The sequence below is a fragment of the Vitis riparia genome, chromosome 1 (genome assembly GCF_004353265.1).
Source record: "Vitis riparia cultivar Riparia Gloire de Montpellier isolate 1030 chromosome 1, EGFV_Vit.rip_1.0, whole genome shotgun sequence".
Classification (NCBI taxonomy): Eukaryota; Viridiplantae; Streptophyta; class Magnoliopsida; order Vitales; family Vitaceae; genus Vitis; species Vitis riparia.
The window spans coordinates 4,510,081-4,530,053 of record NC_048431.1 but is presented as its reverse complement, the minus strand read 5'-3'; the positions used below and the strand labels follow the sequence as shown (position 1 = coordinate 4,530,053).

General features: G+C 36.8%; 3 protein-coding genes and 1 long non-coding RNA gene across 5 annotated transcripts; 2 read left to right on the top strand and 2 right to left on the bottom strand.

The window, feature by feature from the left end:
* The first annotated feature begins 1,493 nt into the window (after positions 1 to 1,493).
* On the top strand, positions 1,494 to 9,038 carry LOC117918374 (protein WVD2-like 7). Of its 2 annotated transcripts, none has more exons than XM_034834985.1 (10): positions 1,494 to 1,886; positions 2,060 to 2,142; positions 4,055 to 4,723; positions 4,941 to 5,162; positions 5,285 to 5,331; positions 5,410 to 5,502; positions 5,580 to 5,676; positions 5,780 to 5,851; positions 6,238 to 6,348; positions 8,012 to 9,038. In XM_034834985.1, exons 2-10 carry the CDS (start codon positions 2,101 to 2,103, stop codon positions 8,438 to 8,440), a joined length of 1,782 nt encoding a protein of 593 aa, XP_034690876.1. In that variant the 5' UTR covers positions 1,494 to 1,886; positions 2,060 to 2,100; the 3' UTR covers positions 8,441 to 9,038. The 2 variants fall into 2 exon arrangements, with proteins under 2 accessions (XP_034690876.1, XP_034690868.1); XM_034834977.1 differs by having other exon boundaries at positions 1,494 to 1,972; positions 2,059 to 2,142.
* Positions 9,039 to 11,093: 2,055 nt separating this feature from the next.
* Positions 11,094 to 12,356, top strand: LOC117910861. Its single transcript, XR_004650814.1, has 2 exons — positions 11,094 to 11,387; positions 11,513 to 12,356. It is a non-coding gene; the product is annotated as an uncharacterized LOC117910861 (long non-coding RNA).
* A 2,030-nt stretch (positions 12,357 to 14,386) lies between these two features.
* Positions 14,387 to 15,587, bottom strand: LOC117906444 (leucine-rich repeat extensin-like protein 6). Its single transcript, XM_034819829.1, has one exon. It carries the CDS (start codon positions 15,350 to 15,352, stop codon positions 14,942 to 14,944), a length of 411 nt encoding a protein of 136 aa, XP_034675720.1. The 5' UTR covers positions 15,353 to 15,587; the 3' UTR covers positions 14,387 to 14,941.
* Positions 15,588 to 18,087: 2,500 nt separating this feature from the next.
* Positions 18,088 to 19,678, bottom strand: LOC117919344 (chaperone protein DnaJ-like). Its single transcript, XM_034836522.1, has 5 exons — positions 19,377 to 19,678; positions 19,026 to 19,113; positions 18,815 to 18,885; positions 18,656 to 18,712; positions 18,088 to 18,564 (listed from the first exon to the last, which is right to left on the bottom strand). Exons 1-5 carry the CDS (start codon positions 19,476 to 19,478, stop codon positions 18,376 to 18,378), a joined length of 507 nt encoding a protein of 168 aa, XP_034692413.1. The 5' UTR covers positions 19,479 to 19,678; the 3' UTR covers positions 18,088 to 18,375.
* Positions 19,679 to 19,973: the final 295 nt, after the last annotated feature.

The following is a 19,973-nucleotide window of genomic DNA, read 5'->3' as shown; positions in this document are numbered from 1 at the left end:
TTAGAATATAAGATTTTATATATCATATTAAATAAAATATTTATTGATTTGATAAATCTTATCATTAAAGAAAAATACTTTTATCATATTATTTTATTGTTTCTATTATTTTTTTTAAAAAAATTTCATATGAAAATCAAAATCAATTATCATGATTTTTAAATTTTTACTTATTATTTTTATTTGAATCATAGTTTTAACCTTTTTCTTAGTTAAAATGTTTAATATTATTTAAAAAGATAAAAATTTGGTTGTGGTGATAACATTTTGCTTTATTAAAATTTAAAAAATATATTCATATAAAATATAAATAAAACATATTTTTTCACAAAAATTGTATATAATAATTTATGTTAAATTTATTAAAAATTAAATTTTTTGTATAATGAAGTTGCCCATTAATAAACATAACTTTGGGAAAAGAAAATACCACATTTTTTTTTGAAAAAAGTAACACTAAATTATATTAAAAGTATCGCGAAAGTGTGTTACACTTTAGTGTTACTTTTTATTTTTATTTTTTTTTATTTTATGTTTGTGTTGATTAATATACAATATCAGTATACAAAAAATTTAATTTTTAATAAAAATTTTAAAAAATAATATAAATAATTAAATACAATTTTTTATATGAAAAATATAAATTTAAAATTAAAAATTTTAATAAAGCAAAATGTTAGAATCACAACCAAATTTTCATATTCTTTAATTAAAAATATTAAACATTTTAGAAAAGAAAAAAAATTATATCCTAAATCTCAATTGTGATTTAGATCGGTTAAATTTATAAAACAAAAGTTAAAACTATAATGCTTAAATATGATTTTTGCATGAAAATTTTAAAATATAAATAATAAAATAATATGAAAATAAAATAAAATATATAAAATAAATGAATATTTTATTTAACAAGGATATAAAAAATTTTATGTCCTAAATCTCTAAATGTGTTCATCATATATTTATTTTTATATTAAATTTATTATAATTAATTATTTATTATATATTATTATTTTATGTTTAAAAATATCTATAAATAATTAAAATTTACAAAACAATTTTCAAACCACTTGAACCATGTCAAGTGTGCCGTTCTTTTACTTTCATAAAGTTCAATTATGTAACCAACAGAATGAGTACCTAATTAGAACATTAAAAAATAGACTAGAATTTCAATATACCTATTTTTTTCAACTGCTTTCAACTCATTCATTTTTCTTGACTTATTCCAAGTGAAGTCCAGGGGTCCAAGCATTCACAACAATTCCCAAAGGGGCTCACAGAGGCGTGGGGGGGCCAACAGCGTTACGGTGTCGGGCGTGGTGCGCGTGCGACAGCCACGCCCTATCCACATGCACAAAAAAGAGAAATTATTAAGATCCATATGGACCCCTCTGAATCTATCCTCCCTTATCATTGAGCCAATCCATTACCCTTATCATTCACTCTAGAGTCTAGACACACCCCAAAGCAAATCAGATCCACCGCTGGTGGGTTTGCTTTCCTCGTCTGCCAGACCACCACACATCCAACGCTCAATCTCTCTTCTCGCAGATCTACTTCCTCCTTCCTCCTTCAGCTGATCACGTGTCGCCTTTTTCAGACAGTGGTGGAAAGTCAACACTTTGGGCGGCCGCCACGTGGGAACGCACACTGCTACATGTCCACCCTCCGATTCGGACGCCTTCCTCATTCCCGAGCCGTTGGATTAGAGATGAAGTGTGCAGAACAGGACAAAAAGAAGGGCGCGCACATGACGGTCGATGCACCTTTTGAGCATCTGATTATATTTTTTACACTACGCACTCAACAGTTACGCAGCTCTGAAGAGGAAGATCTGCGTACCAGAGGAACTCCTGCTCTTTACATCCACGCCTACTCCATTGGTTAGAGTCGTTTCATTCTCGAAGATCCGACTGCCCTCTTTTGATCTCTTTCTCTGAATATTTTGAAGAATTTCGGCAGTTTTTTTTGGTGATCTGACTGGACGCTTTCTTATTTTCATACATTGATTTGTTTCAAATCATTTTGATTTTAGTTTTAATTTCTGTGAGTACAGGGAGTGGTGTTTAGTGTTTAGGCAATGTTTGGTGCTTGATTATGGCAAGAGAGATCGAAGAGCCGTTTAGCCTTAACTTTCAGGTTTTGTTTTTCCGGCTTCATATTTTGGGGATCTAACTGTAACGTGATCTCTATGTACTTCAGTCCATTATTGTATAATTTGATTCACTATCAGCATAAACTAAGAATTCAGTGTTTATCAATGAATAGTTGATTAGTTCTTACCTGCACTGTCGATCGGCTGTGCACAGTACACTGCACCGATTTGTTTTGGCACGATAGGTGGAATGCTTTTTAGATGCTCGTGTAATGGGTCCGAAATTGTTTTTTAAGATGTGCTGATTCCAAAATGATTATACAATTTAAATGTGTCTTTATCGCATTTCTTATGGTATATGGATTGAGGATTTGTGAAAGATGGAATTTTTTATTTTTATTTCTATTTTTAAATTTATTAATACAACCTATGAACAGAATAACATTTCATGTCATGGAGGTTGTCCAAATTTCTACCTGACTTTTGAAAAGATATCTTATGTATTGATCCATTGGTTGATCAGATGAATCATTGCCTTTTTTTTTGAGGTTGTCCTCTGATTATTCTAACAAAAAGATCCAAGGAGGGGTCCAGGGTCCAAAGTTTAAAATTGCCTTTTTGATGGTTATGCAATTTACAAACCCTTAAATTTACTAAAACATGGCCCATAAAATTTTGCAAAAGTCCTACTAAAGTAATTTGATTTTGCCCTTCCTCCTCGAACAAAGAATTTAAGGAGTTTACCCCATCATAGCCTCCTGTAGATTTTATCTTCTCATATTTTTTTTTCTTTTCTCTGTAAATTTCTAACTTTAATTTACTAATATTGTGCTTACCTTTGTGAGCATTTGCATTATATGCACTATAGTCATGTATATGTGTAGAATGGGAGTAAAAAGAATGGATATTACAACTTTAATGTTGGGTTGTGTGCATAAATACCAACATGTGCATGCCTTGCATTTCTGTTTGCATTCACTCTGTAGTGACAAATTCAGGAAACTTTTCAAGTAGAGGGCAAAAATGTTAAACGGCAGGGATTGGACAGAGAAGAATTTTGATTAGATTCACATTTAAAGGATGATAAGAAATGAAAGTTCATAATTATTTTTGTGAGTGCTAGAGAGCTAAAATACTAGTTTCATCGAAGAGCAACTAGGTTGCTTTCCCACAAAGAAATTTACCTAAATCTTGAAGCTACTCCAACTCTAAGAAAACATTAACCCCTCTTACTTACCATCTAATTCATAAGTGGTAAATTGTAACTCAACCAATAAAATTCCAAGAGCCAATTATTCAAACATGGGCTTCCCCATACTAACTCTTGAAATTGGGATGCTGGCTGAAGAAGTTAGCACCTGCTTATTCTCTGTCTCCATGTGTGGTTGTTGTGCCTTATGGAACCCATAATCAAGCTTATGAAGCTTTTGGAGTTGGCAACCTAAGATTACATTCATATTCGTAGTAAGCCTTAGATTCTGAAGAAGGTATGTTTTCTCCAACCAGACCATGGCTGCTGAATCAGAAAAACAATCATATTAGGAGAAGGGAACATCTGTTATCATATTGGAAGTAGTTGGGCAATTAACTGATAAGTTGGACATTATCCATAAGGACCATAACAGTTGCTTTATTTGTGAGTAATACCTTTGTCATTTAATTACATATGATGAAAGCTGTTAAAGCTGCTTTAATGTAAAGCTCACTTATAATTCCTTAATTTTTTTGAGAACTTGTAGAATTTGGTAATGGATCATAGCACCTCAGAGGGACTCAAAACACAAATATCCACATTGATCACAAACTGAAGCACTAATATAAAGTGAAATATTTCTACACAGTTTGTATGAGCACATGGCTGGATGATTAGAAACTGGGCTAGTCTATTGTTTTACCTCAATGACTTAATTGTTCATGTATTCCTTTTTTAATATACACTCTGTTCAAAATGTGCAGGCAGATTCCTTGCACTCAGGCTCTATTTCATTTGGAAGGTTTGAAACTGAATCATTATCTTGGGAAAGGAGGTCCTCCTTCTCACATAATAGATATCTTGAAGAAGTTGAAAAATACTCGAAACCAGGTTCAGTTACTGAGAAGAAAGCTTATTTTGAAGCTCACTTCAAGAAGAGGGCTCTTCTTAGTCAGAGTTTATCTGAGTGCCAAACTGGGACTGAATACCAAACCAGTGAAAATGATGTTATGGAGAACATAGGTTACAGAGAAGAATTTGAGCATGAGGAAGGTATCCACTTTGCTAACTTTGATGGGAGTTCTGGTGGCTCAGGTCATCATGGAGACTGTGAGGTGACAGAATGTGAAAGACAGGATCCAGTAATCTCACATTCTGAGTTTCATGTGGAGCCTGCTTTCAACAATACCAATGTTGTCGAGGACGATGTTTTTAAACAGGTTGAGCCTGAGGAGACACATCAAACTGAAGCTGGATGCAACAAATCACTTCTTGTTAATGCTGAACCCAAGATAGAAGTAAAACAGGGCCTCCATGGTGAAGTGGTAAATGTAGATGAACTATCAAAAGCCATCAATCTGTCTCCTAATACTCAGAGAACAGGGAAAGATGATAGTACTAGTTTTGAATATCAGCTAAATGCTTCTCCAAAGGTGCCATTTATCAAGGATATTAGTTTTTGTTATACTTGTGCATTCTTATCTTTAGATTATAGTTCCTTCTTAGTAAATACATAGGAATTAAAAATAATAATATAATGTAATATCTAGAGATGTTCATGCACTGGTGTGCTATGAATGATCTTTTTTTTTTTTCAGTTAGAAATTAAATCCTATCCCTACTAACTTTCACTTGGCTTACTGACTCTAGGCGAGGAGTACAAAAGAAAGCAAACCTACCAAGGTCAGATTGAAGTCTCAGATCAATGGTACTCAGGTTCAGAGAAATATTTCCAATCATGCATCTAAAGATTCTGCAAAAATTCCAAGTAGAAGGGGAAGAGAGAGTCCACAGAGGACAAAAGTAGAAAAGCTGTCAGCACAAACCACCATTTCAACTACTCGTTCAACATGCAGAACTCTAAAATCAGAGGTAAGCATTCATTTGTGATTTATAATACCAAAACAATGATTGACAAAATGTTGTTCTATCCCACCAGGTATCAATTATGCCTTACATTTCCTTGGTTATTTACTTCTTCCTCTTTTGCACAGGATTCTGAGTGTTCTTCAAAGGCAAAAATCATTCAAGAGAATAGAAGGTACTTATTGCTTTTGCAAATGGAAAATCTATGCCTTTCATCTGTTCAGTGCTCAATATGCATCTCTTGTTGTTGCAGCAATGAAAGGGAATTAAGGACAAAGAAAGGAATTGAAACCCAAACTTCTGCATCAGAGAAGGTTGAACCAGGAGGACGTCAAACATCATACAGGTTTATATATCATAAAAAATTCTTCCAACAATGGTTTTTGATATTCTGAATGCTGATTTAGGGTTCTTGTTTTGCAGGCTCAAGCGAAATGTTAATTTGAGTAAAGCAGATATGAAATCAAATCCTGCGATTTTCAATTTCAGAAGTGATGAACGAGCAGAGAGGAGGAAAGAGGCAAGCAAACAATGCTGGTCTTTTGAATTGAATTTGGCTTTTATTTTAAGGTATCTGATATGAAAGTTCTATTCACTTTTTTAACACATCTCACATGATGCAGTTTTTTATGAAGTTGGAGAAAAAAATGCATGCTAAGGAGGCTGAGATGAACCAGATTCAAGCAAAGACACAGGTATGTGAATCATCCAATTAACTCCTTATGTTATTATATGTTAAGATTGCTTGCTGATTTTTTTCTTTTTGACGAACCTCATAATTTTTAAAAAAGATGACTGTATCCAAGTTATTAAAGACACTAATCATACAATACATCGTTCAGTGATGGAAAGATATTTTTGCTGTCTACATTAGCTTAAGTACTGCTATTAAACTTCGATAATATTAGTCAAGCTTGTAATTTTTTCTTGTAAGATTTATTTGTTTATCTACTCTTTTTTAATTTATTAACATATTTATAAATCTCAGTTCCCGAACAATGATGAGTTCACAGTGAAATCTATCTTCTAGATATCTCTCTCAATATAGGTAGATATTTATTGGTTCAAAATGATTTTGCAGGAGAGGACAGAAGCTGAGATTAGACAATTTCGGAGAAGTCTCAACTTTAAAGCAACGCCAATGCCATCTTTCTATCATGATTCTGTATCACCAGCACCAGATGGAAACAATGTGCGTAAAAAATTCTACAACTCAGCCTTTCTATACCTGCATCACATGGTTGAAATACATGGCATTATGATGTCATCAGGAAACCAGATTTTCCTTGAGTCTGACAAATAGGCAGATCGTATTAATTCATAGACGTATTCCAGCACAGTTATTCAATTGGATCTTGTTTCCTTTTTATTTTTTCTCCTTCATTTCTGTAGAGATGATAAACTCAATTCTTCTTTTATCTGGCTTTTCTCAAGGTTATATGGACCAATCTCTTTATATAAATTCTGGTTATATAAGATCCATGATCTTATTTATGTTAGCAATGCCCAAAGTCAAATATAGCTATCCTAATAGCCGATTATAGTGAAGCATACAAGGGCTAGAAGAAGCAACTTATGAATTTTTTTAGCTAAAATAAAGTGACTCCAGTTGATCAAAGATTTGTTGGGTAAATTCCATGATCCCTTTGTCACTTAAAATCCCATTTCTGCTTCTGAGCGTCGTTTTCTTTAGTTCGAGTTTTTTATATTGATATGTAGAAATGATAGCATTGTCTCAGTTCATGGGACGTGTGGTAAATTCCCAGCTCTCCATAATTTCATAACCGAACTCCAAAAAAATTGCTGGATCTGTTCTGGACATTTTGATATCTTAAAACATTAGGATTAAAAGTGAGAAGAAATATAAAAGCAGGAGCGAAAACCTTTGGGGAAGAAAAAACAAAGAACCAAAGTCTTTAACATCTTAGAATATGTCCTTTTTGGTTCAAAGCATAGGAATCGAACCTAGAAACCCCCTATCCCTACCCTAACCCCTTGGCACCTGAACCAGACCCCAAGGGCATCATCATAGTGTGTCCTTTGTGACTCTGTCACAGCATCTTCATCTAGGTGTATAAGAGGCCGTTTAGGAGTCACTTTGGAAGGTCCTAATGCTTGGAAGTGTTTTCTTACAAAATTGTGCCTTTGAGAAAATTCTAAAATTAATTTTTAAAAATCTTGACAATTATTTCAAGTGATTCTTGGAAAATCGCTTGATTGGGGCTTCTTCCAAAAATCACTTTGTTATATAAACATATTACCTAAAACACTATCAAAAGCACTTTTTGGTTTATACCCAAACACCTAGTGATTTTCCTTAATAGTGTTCCTAATGAAAGTTCTATTAACAAAAGCACTATGGATTAAAAGCGTTTTTACTCATTTAAATAAGCCCTAGATGGTGACACATTTTGTTGACATTTGCTTGGAATTTCAGTATGTGTCCAAATGTCAAAAATGGTTAGAACCTCTACTTCAGAAGTGTCTTTGTAGGAAAAAAGAATTTCAAATTCTAGTTGGGGGAGGAGCCTAATAACAGCCTTCAGCTACTGCTTATGTTAATATCAACATTTTGACTGTTCTTACACCTTTTTGGTTTAATTGCTACATGAATTAGAATCCATAAAAAAGTATCTGCTTGAGAATTTTTGAGGGATGGCATGTTTTGTTATATTCTTTTTTCTGTCATATCCCTTTGATTAATTCGGCCCTGCTTCTCTACTGATTGGATCTATTTCCTTTGTTACTCCAAATAGTCTTTAATTTAAGCAGTCATGAGTTTAATACTTGTACAAATGTCGACAAGAAAGCCAAATTGATCTTGTATGTTGGTGATTTTATCTTTTGTTTCTCAGGCTGTCTCAATTAACAAATCAACTAAGCGACAGATCAAGTCATCAAGTGCAGGGGGTAGAGCTGCTGCAGGATTCCCATTGTATCCAAATACAGGAATTGACCAAGTAGTATCTGCCAGTGAATCTGTAAACACAACTAATCCACCTCAAGTCACAAAAGCGATCATTCGGACACCATCAGCCAACAGAAACAGGCCCCACCAAGCTGTGGTGAAAAATGAATTGGCAATGAAGAAAGAGCAAGAGAAGGATGCAAATGGGCAGAAACATAGAGTATCAGAAGTTAGTAAGGTGACAAAAGGGAGAGTTGAGGGAAAGCATAATGCAGGAGCTGGGAGAAGCAGCACTGGAATTGTAAGGAAAAATATGAAAGACATTGGCATCACTGTTTCAGGTATGCGTCATCTAGCAGTTGGTGTTGCATGGTGAAAAGGCATTCATTCCCCTTTGCTCCCATCCATTGTCTCCTTTAGCTAAAGTTACGTTCTATCACGGCCTTATCATACGTTCACTACCATGCCTTTTGAGTGAAAGCGCAGGGCATATCAGGTGAGTTCAAAATGAGGAGAATGCCTTCCCCAGTGGCATGGTGGGGCTAAATCATCAAAATTCACAGCTGAGGGGAGTACTTCTCTTCATTATTATCACTCTTTGCGCTATTCCACATTTACATGCATGCGGCATCTAATGTAAGATGATGCCGGGATGGAAAATAACAGCGGCTCCTTGGCTCTGTTTCAGCTAGTTGCTAGAACTTAGAATTACTAGTTTCGCTTGCCTAATTGTAGAACATGGATAGAAGTTAGTTCATTCTATCATTCATCAGCAAGTACCAGACAGATCTTCTGAAATTAGAAAATGCCATCAATTGTACTACTTCGTTAGATAACAGGTGATAATTAGATGTTAGGAAACTTTTGCATTTGATAAAGATGCTAATGATTGTCTGCAGAAAGCTTATTATGAACATACGAGGCCCTTAAAGCCTAACAAAGATGATGGGTGAACGGTTAGCTCCTGTTTCTGATGGATGCTGGATTGGCTAAAATATTTATTGTTAAGAAATAGGAGGAGCATAATTTCATAAGTTATGTTTGGTTTTTGGAAAAAATATAAGGAAATTAAAGAGAAAATTAGAAAGAAACTAAAAGTGATTTTTTTAATTTTTTTTTTTTAAAAAGGATTTAAAGTTAATGATTTATTTATTTATTTATTTGGATGCTAGTTACTTGCAACTAAAGATAACACTAGAGTCCAAAAATTAAGCAGAACGTGCAAAGCATAATAATGCAGCAAATGGTTCCTTCAATGCCCAGAATGATTGGTTTGTGTTCCTTAGGTTTGAAGGGCTGGTGCCTACTCATGAGTTTCTTTATTAGATAGGTTTTTTTGTTATCTTGTCACTCCTAGGCTTAAACTCTCACTTTATTGTGAATATTATTTTGAACTTATTTTTTATTATAATACTTTTATTTTTATTTTTTAGAATTTGACAATATTATTAGTGAAATGCAAAGAAATGGTTTTTTATTTATATTTTCTATTTCTAATCATTTACTAATAATGGTTGCAATTTTGTTTTCATAATTAAAAATTTTAGAACAACTTTGAAAATCATATTTAGTAATGGGCTTTTACCTTTTGTTTTCAAAATTTGATAGCAAAAACTAATATATATATATATATATATATTTCCAAATAATTAAATAAATTATAAAATGAGAAGTCTATACACATAACTCACCCAAATTATTTTTATCAAAACAACAATGTTGATTTCCCATTTATGAGTATTGAAAAATGATTGAAAATTAATAAAAAAAAGTCATTGAAATTATCAGTTTTTTTCCTAATTTTTACTTAATTACTAAACACGTTTTTATTTTAAATTATGGAATATGTTTAATATTTATAAGAATTAGAAACACAATTAAAAGATCATGTACATTGTAAGCTTTTAGAAATAGTAAAATTAGACAGGGAGAAGGGTCATCAACCAACTTGTCTGTGGTGGACAGAGGTTTGGGGGTTCCTGGTCCAGCCTCATTCAGAGGCTATCATTAAATATATCCTCAAGAAGGCATGCCATAGCCCCCTCTTAATATCAATCATTCAATAGTGCCTCCTAAGATATTTTAATCCAGGGATTGGGATTTTATGAGAACTTTTTTTTTTTTCTTAGAAAAAAAATTATTTTTTATGGGACTGGGAATTGTGCTTTAAACATAGCTTCATATCATGTGACATTAGAGAAATTTGTGGACCAGCTAGCAACATGGAAGACATATGAGGCTCACTTCAGGTAACAAGTCAACCAACGGGCTGGGATTTTTCTGACATATATGCTTTGTGTTATATATTCTTCTAATCCATTGTCCCAATAGATAGACAATTTTACAAATAAATTTCAAGTTACTAGGCAGACTGAGTCTTCCAAAACTTTTAAGAAGGAAAAATGGAATCATGAAGTTCCCGTGAACCCCATTCAGTTCGATCGCTATTAATAATTGAATGCCACCAAAGAGATGATGTGATCAAATGGATATGGGTTAGAAAATTCTAGTAAGAGGATTCAGACAAAAAAAAATTTACGTTACCAAACAAAAACTTTATACCCTCTGGCTGTCTTCATCCCTTTTGCTTCACCATTCTGTAACCAGCCAAACGCAGTACTGCCTATCTGATCTTTTCATAAGCCATCTGCTGAAACTACTAAACTGCAATTCTTACATTGATTATCACTTTATAAAATATCCATCATAAAACCCCACAAAAATTTTGCACTAACCCAGTGAAAAGAAGAGAAAAAGAAGAAGATTGGAGGCAGCAATCACCAGCGTTGAACTTGGAAGAGCAGTGGCTGAAGACTCACCATGAAGGGGATGTCTGTAGTAGTAGGGAAAATAAGGTAAGATAGGATCAGGGGGTGGCGGGGCATATAGGGTACCATACGATGGTGGGGGATAGTATGGTAAATATCCAGCTGGCGGAGAGTAGTATTGAGGGGGTGGGTATGAGGATGACGCAGTTTGGGTTGCCGGAGGTGGTGGTGAAAGACATGATGGGTATGAGCAGGCGTTATCAGAAGTGGTGTATTCCGGGAAGTTGAGCATTATCGAGAAGAAGAAGAAGAGGGTGGAGAGCATCGGGATGAGTTTTCCGGCCATGTTTGTGAGAATTGAGAGTAGGGAGAGGGTTAGGGTGAGGAAATGAATGGAGAGTGAGTGGAGGACGAAGAGTCGTTGAATGAGGTGGGTGATGAGTCACTGATGACCTATTAATTTGACCGTTTATGAGCCTCCTTTTAATTTGTGATGGCATGGCTCTCACAAACCAGATGGCAACTTTACAACATTCCTCACTGCATCTAGATGAGGTGGCACTTCTAACACCTTTGATTTTCTTTACCTAATTAATTAAGTAAATAAGAAGGGAAAAGGAATAAAATTGATAGATTAATTGAAAATTTTTATTTACTAATTTTAATTTTATTATTTACAGACGCATGCACAGCTCATACTTAGTCACATTATTGCGTTCTCTGCAAATTAATGTCTTCGTTTACTCTGACAAGTTCGGGACCTACCAAGGAAAGCCTATACATTCTTTCACCTACCATGTAGGGTTAGGACTAAGAGTTAACTGGACCAATCAAGATGGGGCATCACAAAAAATCAGTACTGACAATGACTTGGTGGCCTGCGTGTGATAAGAACGACGTCCTGCCAAGCTCACGGATCTTATACTACCCATTAAACCTTTAAATCGTATTCAACTCGTCGAGTAGGAAATTCAAATTATTTATCATAAGAAAATCCCTTTCAGCTTGGATTGGACTGAATTTTCCTTCCTACTCTTTCGAAAAAGCCTCCTTCATGTGTCGTATTTGTTGTGTTTATGGGAAGACAGGTTTGATTTAGGGGGTTGTGAGAATCAAATCATGGAAACGGAGACAAGTGGAAAAATTGCGGTTGAAGCGTCAATATTGCTGACTTCGGACGTCTGATTCGATTAATTCGCGAGACTGATTCCACACGCAACGAGAGAAGAAAAAAAAAAAAGGCATGGTTGGAAAGTATCAGTGCCATGTGGCTTCAGTCCTCGACTCCTCGCACACGTCAAGGCTTTATTGAATCAGAGCGCAGTGGCAGACCCTTATGATGCAGTAAGTGTAAATCTGGTTCGGAAATTACAAAAGGTGAAATTAAGCAAGACTTTGTCCTAAATTTGATTTTGTCGGTGGATCATCATTTCTTTCTTTCAGTGTCTTCTTTTTGTAATCTGTTATACCTGTCCATGATTCTAACGGCGGAAGATATAAGAAAGTATTTTTTTTCTTATTAAATCTCTAAGCTGGCTGAAACCCCAGAAGGGAGAAAATATAGAAGTTTGTTGGAGAAGGGGTTGCTGTGAATTTGTGGTTGATACAAAGTCTATGGCAAAGTCAAGGTCGGTGACGCCCCAAGAAGTAGAACTTTCTTGGAGAATCTTAAATACTTTTTAACCTTATCTTTTTAGTCATTCCGTGTTCCTGGTCACGACCCTTGGTGCCCAATCTTAGACAAAGTTCATTTCACTTTCGCCTTTATGATTCCTTTGCTCTTCGGTTGATCACCAATCCAGGCTGTTGTGCTCTATTATTGTCAATCAAAGACGCTGTGAGACGCACAAGAAAGGTGCCACTTTCCCTTGTGTCATTTTCCGGAAATTAATTATGCTTTTGAGATCTGAAAAATTTGTTCGTTAGAACTTTTAATGGAGGAGAAGACCACACCAAGTTTTCAAAATTTTTGGTTGGTTTGATCCCATTAAGTTTCACCCACCAAAAAAAATATTAAGTCAAGCCTAAGTTTTTCAACTGAAGAATTATTGCCAGTTGGATTTCAATCTCAGCCCAGGTCTTGATCCCTATTCAAATGTGATTTCAGCTAGCTCTAGAACATACGCAACGATTCAAAAAGGGGCTAGAGTCTTCCATCAACTTCTATGGGGTAAAGTCATCCGAGCAAAAAATCTTGAAGGACCACCCTACTTAGAGGAAAAACGGGACCGTCCAATTAACCTTTTTCGAATACTTTGTTGCAAGCTAGTATACCTCCCCTCCTAGATTTGAATAGGATAAGGTAGTGGTTACACCATCAGACTGGGAATCAACCCATAAAATATATAGTCATAAGCTTCCAGAAAATATAATCTATTGCAGGATTGGCATCAAATTTTGCCCAAAGCAGACCATGACGACTCGGGCACGCACTTCCCATCATTTCAGTGGCGGATGAGAAGCCAAGAAGTTGTCGTTTTTTCTTCCACAGCCCACCCCTACGCTTCTGATTGTGCCAACCCCTTGAAACTCAATTCAAAATTTTCACTTCGAAATTTAAATTGGGAAAGAAATGAGGTTGATGCTTCAAGCCAATTTCTGTCTAAAACCTAACCTCAATTCCAAAATCTTGCTTGAATGTTCACATCTTTCCTGATTTTTTAGTTCAAAGTTGGGCAGGTTTAAACCTATCTTCATGTGCACGCACATGAAAGAGTGGACTTGAATGCCCATTTTCAAAGTTAAATTTTTCAATGGGAATACGCTTTTAAAACCACCATCTTATGATCCAAATTTTAAGGCATCAAATGTGAAATGTGGCATTATAAAATTTAAAAATAAAATTTTTGGAAAAATAAATATTTCAAACTCAACCCTTTTGATTCAAAGTTATCTTAACGTGAAAGCTACTTGTGTGACTATAATGGGTCTCTGGTCTGGTCTGGTCTGGTATACTCTGATCAATTGGATGGACTGGTCGTTATTTTGCTACCAAAAGTGATAAATGTTGCAATAATTCCAAGTAGAAAATTCAAAAGTGACGCGTCATGGTAGAGTAAATTAGAGCCCAAGCCACGTTAACAAACTTGTCACAATGTGGCCGTCACTCATGGGCCCTACCCTAACCCTCACCCTAACCCTAACCCATCACTTCTGAGTTATGACACCACTAAAACAATGAATGGGTCCACGTTTCACAACTGAGTAGAGATGGAGGCCCACAGTTTGGTGTAACCGATGCTGATCCGATCCTCTGACAGCCGATGCATGGTTGATAAGAAAGGAATGAGCCTCTGACACCAATAACCTTTGAGGGGTCTGGGTTTGGTACTTGAACCAAAAAGTTAAGTCCATGTTATCCCACCACGTTTCATATGGACAGGTTCCAAATTTTGTATCCTTGTGTGGAAGAGGAGAAAAATTCTAGGATCACGACATGGGCACATGTTTCCATAAATAATATTTTTTATGGTTGGATGGTAAAACTTACATTCTGATTTAACACGCCCTAGTCCCAAATCAAATGCAAGTAAACATGACCAAATTTAACGAAATAATTTAAAGACCCAGTATAGTTCAATTATGATAGGATCAAAGCACAAAATAATTCTACCGACGGGGGTGGATAAGACCCAAAAATTTGTTGAACCCATCATACAAATGTCAGCCACATGTGAAAATGAAGACAAGCAAATGAGCATATTCCCAATAATTGGTGGGCTCATAGAAAACGAGTATGCAATTGACACGGCAGTGGAAATACAAGCTGGTCGCTACTGCCTCTACTTAATGATTCACCTGAAGATAATCGGCAGTGGGCTGGCTTTCTTTATGCTTTAATTTCATACAAATTTCATCTCAATTCAAGCATTTTCTGCTCACGTTAGGAAATCGATGAAGAAGCCATAGGACAAACAGCATAGAAGAAGAGAATTGTAACTCATAAAGATCGTACGCCTTACCAGAATTGGAGAAAGTAGCAAGATTCTTATTCAAATTAAGAAGCACTTGAAATAAGGGAAAGTACCAACACTAGGGACTTCAATTAACTTTCCCTCTCCACTAAAATTCTGATTCTGTCCTTGAAATCTGAACCTTCCCTGAACTCACTACAGAAGAAGAAGATTCAACAATCCGCAACCAGCCAAAATTGGCAACCCCACCATGAAGTTCCGGCTGGCGCCGCCGTAGTTCTGGTCTATCGGGTACAAGGTCCCGGGAGGGCCAGTTACGTATAAGAAAGATGCAGGTGGTGGAGGTGGAGGAGGACAGTACGGTGCCCGTGGCTTCTTGGGAGGCGGTGGCGGTGACGGCGGTGGTGGCGGTGGAGGGCTTTGGTTGCATGGATTCTGGCACGAAGAGCATCCACCGCACTTGACTCCCGCATCAGGCGATCCAGACGCGGGGCTCTCATCCAGCTTTCTTGAATTGGAGCCATTAATTGGAGTTGCAATAGCAGCAACCACAAGAAACACGGTTAGCAGCTTCAGAGAATTGAACGCGCCGGTTGCTGTCGACATTTTGAGATGGATCGCCGGAAAATGGATCTCCTGGTTGATTGGTTTTGTGGGGTTTGAGTTTCTCGGAAGGGGTGACTTTGAAGAGGAAGAAGAGAAGTAGATGGTGAAGAGAGCCGTGGGAGCGTTTTTCTTACGTTATTAGGTGCATGGAAAATGTAAAAAAAGAACAAATAAAAAATAATAATAAGGGTCTGTTTGGGTTTGGTGATGAGGGGTTCCTTCTTTAACAAGACCAAAGACCCGAAGACTGATTAGGGCATGATTTTATGGACCTGTCCTATGATAATACATCACAGTGCATGTGCACGCTCCATATCGTGGGTCCCTTGATATATACACTTATGCCATTTTATACTGTATTCTGTCCAAGTAGTGCACCATTACGTATCTCCTAAAGTATGTATTATGGAAGGTGTTTGTGTAAACGTATTGAGAATAGGATGGTTTGCATGATTTGATTTCGAGAACCCTGATGGGAATTGGATGGGAAATGAAAGAGAGTAAGAAGGGATAAAGACTTAGAAAAATTATTGTTTCTTCAAAGTGGGATTGACACACTTTTCCGTACTCATTTTCTTTGATACCAGTGGAATCAACAGAAGAGGCCATTGATGGACACCCTGGATTTGTTTATTTGGGGAGTAGCTATAGGATTATCCTGTGGAGATGGCATCACTCCAACCTGACTAAGCTATTATGAAAAGGCCTAGAAAAAATGATAAATTAAGCTCAACTGATTGTGAAAGGGAATTCTGGTTTTGGACAGCCTCTCTCATGGGCCATTCCTCTGTGTTTTTTCTAAATGCATACGCAGTATCGAGATGAATTGATCGAATATCAATTGAAGTAAAATGCATATGATTGAATTGAGATCGAACCCATATACTATTGTTCATATAAATCATTTACACGACAGAGCAATAAGAATAAATTTATTGCGAACGGCTCTCTTTGTGAGCCTAGCTTGATTTTGATGTCCACAAGAGAACGGGAACAAACAAGACCAGAATAGTTCCATGATGTTGGACTGCATATATATTGATCAGTTTCATACAAATACTTGCATATGGGCCTTCATACATTAGATCTAGAATAACGTTCATCTCATCAAAAGATTAGGACTGCATATGTATCTAATATTTAGAGTCAACTCGTGGTGGGTACGAGGGTCATTTGGAATGAAATTAACCCATAATAATCCATGATTCTATACATCTCAGGGAACATGATCTGTCACATGTGTTTCCCCCATACACTCTGTATTGCTTTCATGTGTGCCAGCCCATAAGTAATCCGACCAAAAAACGGGACAATGAAAAGCATTAAACACCCGCTACCAAAAACTGCTAGTCATTATCTGGGACAACTCTTATCAATTTCCTTAGATTCCATCACATAGTAGAAATGTATGGTCATGGACAGCAGATCATTTTTCTCACATTTAGAGTTTCAAATTTCAATTCAAGGTCATTGTCATTTGCCTAGTGCCCCATTTTTCTTATCAACTCATCTTCTATTATTTTATGCCATCATCAAATTGATTCCTTCCCCCTTCCCCCTTCCCCCTTCCGGGGCTGTTTTGAGGGGGACAAATCTATAATACCACCTGTAAATATGTCACAAGGATTATCTAGTCCACACGACATGGATGTGCCTTAGCTTAGCTCCACTGGGTCCCTTGATCTTCCTTAATGACTGGTTAAACTCAAGCACGGAGGTCTTGAGCCTAGGACTTAACGAGTTGTAAATTTAACAGTGCCACTCTCACAGTGGTCGGTAGCACCAATCATATGCTTAAAAGCGTCCAGAATCATATCTAAAATCCAAAATTAATAAAGTAAAAGACAATGGGAGCACTGCAGAAGGGTCTTGCCAAAATTTGATGTATTCAATACATTAGATTAAGAACAATATGGAGAGCGAGGGCGCATACTGTGGTGGAGGGCTTGGAGTGGAAGGAATGAAAGATTAAAAAAGGTTGGGAATATGGCATCTGCACTAACCGACGAGTGAATGAGAAGAAATTGGTTAAAAGGCCCCCGTCCCACCCTCCACCTTCTAGTATCTTCCAATGCTTTTCCTCTTAGTCTTCATCCTCGTCAACCACCATATTCAATTGCTTAGATTGCTTTTAAATATTGCTTTAAAACCTTCCTTCAATAAAATAATCATCAGCTTCAGAGAAATTTAACACTCACAACAAAGCAAAGATTTAGCGCGTGCGTCTATCAAGAGGCAACAAAAAAGATGGGTGTTCCCACAAGGGACAAGCTTGGGCTGCATCTTTGCCATGGATTGTTGAAGGACCCTTAGGTTTGACCTGCCTGATTACGGCCCAACTAAAGCCCACACAAAGATGAGCACCTCAAACCAAGCCCTTAAAAAGTTTGGACAGGCTTCTGAAAGCCAAGATCTAAGTCTGAGCAGGCTTGTCACAAGTCACAACCCAACCACATGTTTACTCTACATCCAGGGGTTCTGGACATTTCCCTTATTATAATTTAATCCATGCTGGACGTCCTCTGAGAACTTCCACCATGGACATATGCAGTGTCTCAACAATGGAGAGCCAGTACCAACCCATTTGGGGGTCTGGAAAAACCAAGTTCAAAATAAAAAATAAATTTAATGAAAACAAATAAGCGATCAAAATTACCACTTTTTTGTATCGATTTTTAAGCATCCATTTTTTAATAATATCTTTGAAAAAGAAGAAAAAATCCCAGCAACAGTCATAGTCAAGCTAGCCCAAAGTGGTTCCATTAAAAAGCTCATTCAAAATTTTTACACAACGGAGGACTGAGTTCCGGACTCAGATCGATCAAGATGGTTCTCTATTACAGCTTTCGTGTTTTGACAATTTCATTTTTGTGCACCAGTAAATACTGGAAACAGCCACAAATCATGGGAACTTTGATTATCAATCAATCAGATCCGCCCCATAACTTGTATCAGCTCCCTCCTTCAAAGCCATACACTCGATTGTTAAAAGCAAACTGCTACCGCCCAGCTCCTTAACTGCACTAACTGCTGGTCCCATACACATGGACACGTGAACCTCTGTCCACCATTGAGTTCGTTTCCCATCGACCTCTCTTCATGCTGCGAGAATTGTCAAAAATCGAGGCTCCACAAAACAGCTGAGGAGACTCAAAGTCTCGGACCATCTCCATTAACATACTTTGTAGTTCCTCCCTAGTGTAGATCTTACCCTGTACATTGGCAAAACACTCACAGTTGAGAGCACTAATAACAACTACAAAGAAACAAAAAGAAAACACTGCAAACATGGCAAATTCTTACCTCTCTCTTGACATTGGCCATAAGTGATATCATTTCTTGCAAGAAATCAGAGAAGCCCTGTGATTAGAGAAGCAAAAAAGGAAAAATAGTGATCATTATTAAAATCTTGATAGAATCTGGGAGTAAATGCATAAATAACAACATGAAATTGATACCCACCTCGTCCTCCTCTTCATTAGGGTTATACAAGCCTGCATCGTACACTGTTCTTTTCCTCTGGTCTGATAGGACTGCTCGGATACAACGTAAATGCAAGAGGCAAAAAAAGTTTATAAGTGAAATTGGAGGAGAGCTACCACCACATCTCATATCGAGAAGAATCTGTATACCCAAATCCTTGTTCAAAAGAATTTGAAGAATTAAATATTACCTGAATAGGCTTCCTGAATTTGCTGGAATTTACGCTTGGCTTCACCCAATACAGAAGGGGTTCTCGTCCACTTATCTGGATGCCATTTCTGCATAGAAGAGAAACCCATTAATTACACCCATACATTTGACACAACACAATGATTCTACCTTCAACATTGTACCATACCTAAAACCCCCTATTTGGTTCTTGGGAAAAACCTGAGAAGAGAGACTAAAAGAAACTGCTTACAGATGCAAGCCATCTGTAGCCATTTACTAATCCTTCCCCAAGAGCCAAACAGAATCTAAAGAAATTAAGAAGGAAAGTGGTAAAAAGTGGTAAACACCGACTCAGAGAGAGAAAGAATACCATGGCAAGCTTGCGGTATGCGCGGCGTATTTCTTCAATGGACGAATCAGTGCCGATGCCCAGTACGCTATAATAAGATGGGGAACCCTGACTGCACTCCATCTTCCCCACCCACCCACCGATTTCAGATCTTTAAACGCCAAACAGAACTACAAGAAAATGCTCCCCACAACACTCCTACTCAATCGAGTTTTCGAGCTTCAAGATTCAATTGAGCCGCCCGGAACCGATTTCCAGGGAGAATGGCGCTAATGAGAATTAAGAGAAGAGGTTAGTTGGAGTTGGCTGTGGTTGGCGGTGCTTTAAAAGGGTGGTAGAGGGGAGGGTTTAGTTTGATTCTCTTGCCTTGTTGATATTGATGTGGAATGTTCGAGAAAGACCACGAGGAGACCTTTAGAACAGATATTTGTACCAATCTGTGGGATCCTGGGTGATATTTTTGGGAGATGCTTCCGGAAGCTACTATTTGCTGCATTTTTTTATTGAATTATTGATTATCAAATGGCCACCAGGGCTGATGATAGGACACGTGTACGAGGTGGTGTGGCAGGTGGCATAATTTGGCTGCTTTCGGCGGCTGTCGTGTGTTTATGAGTA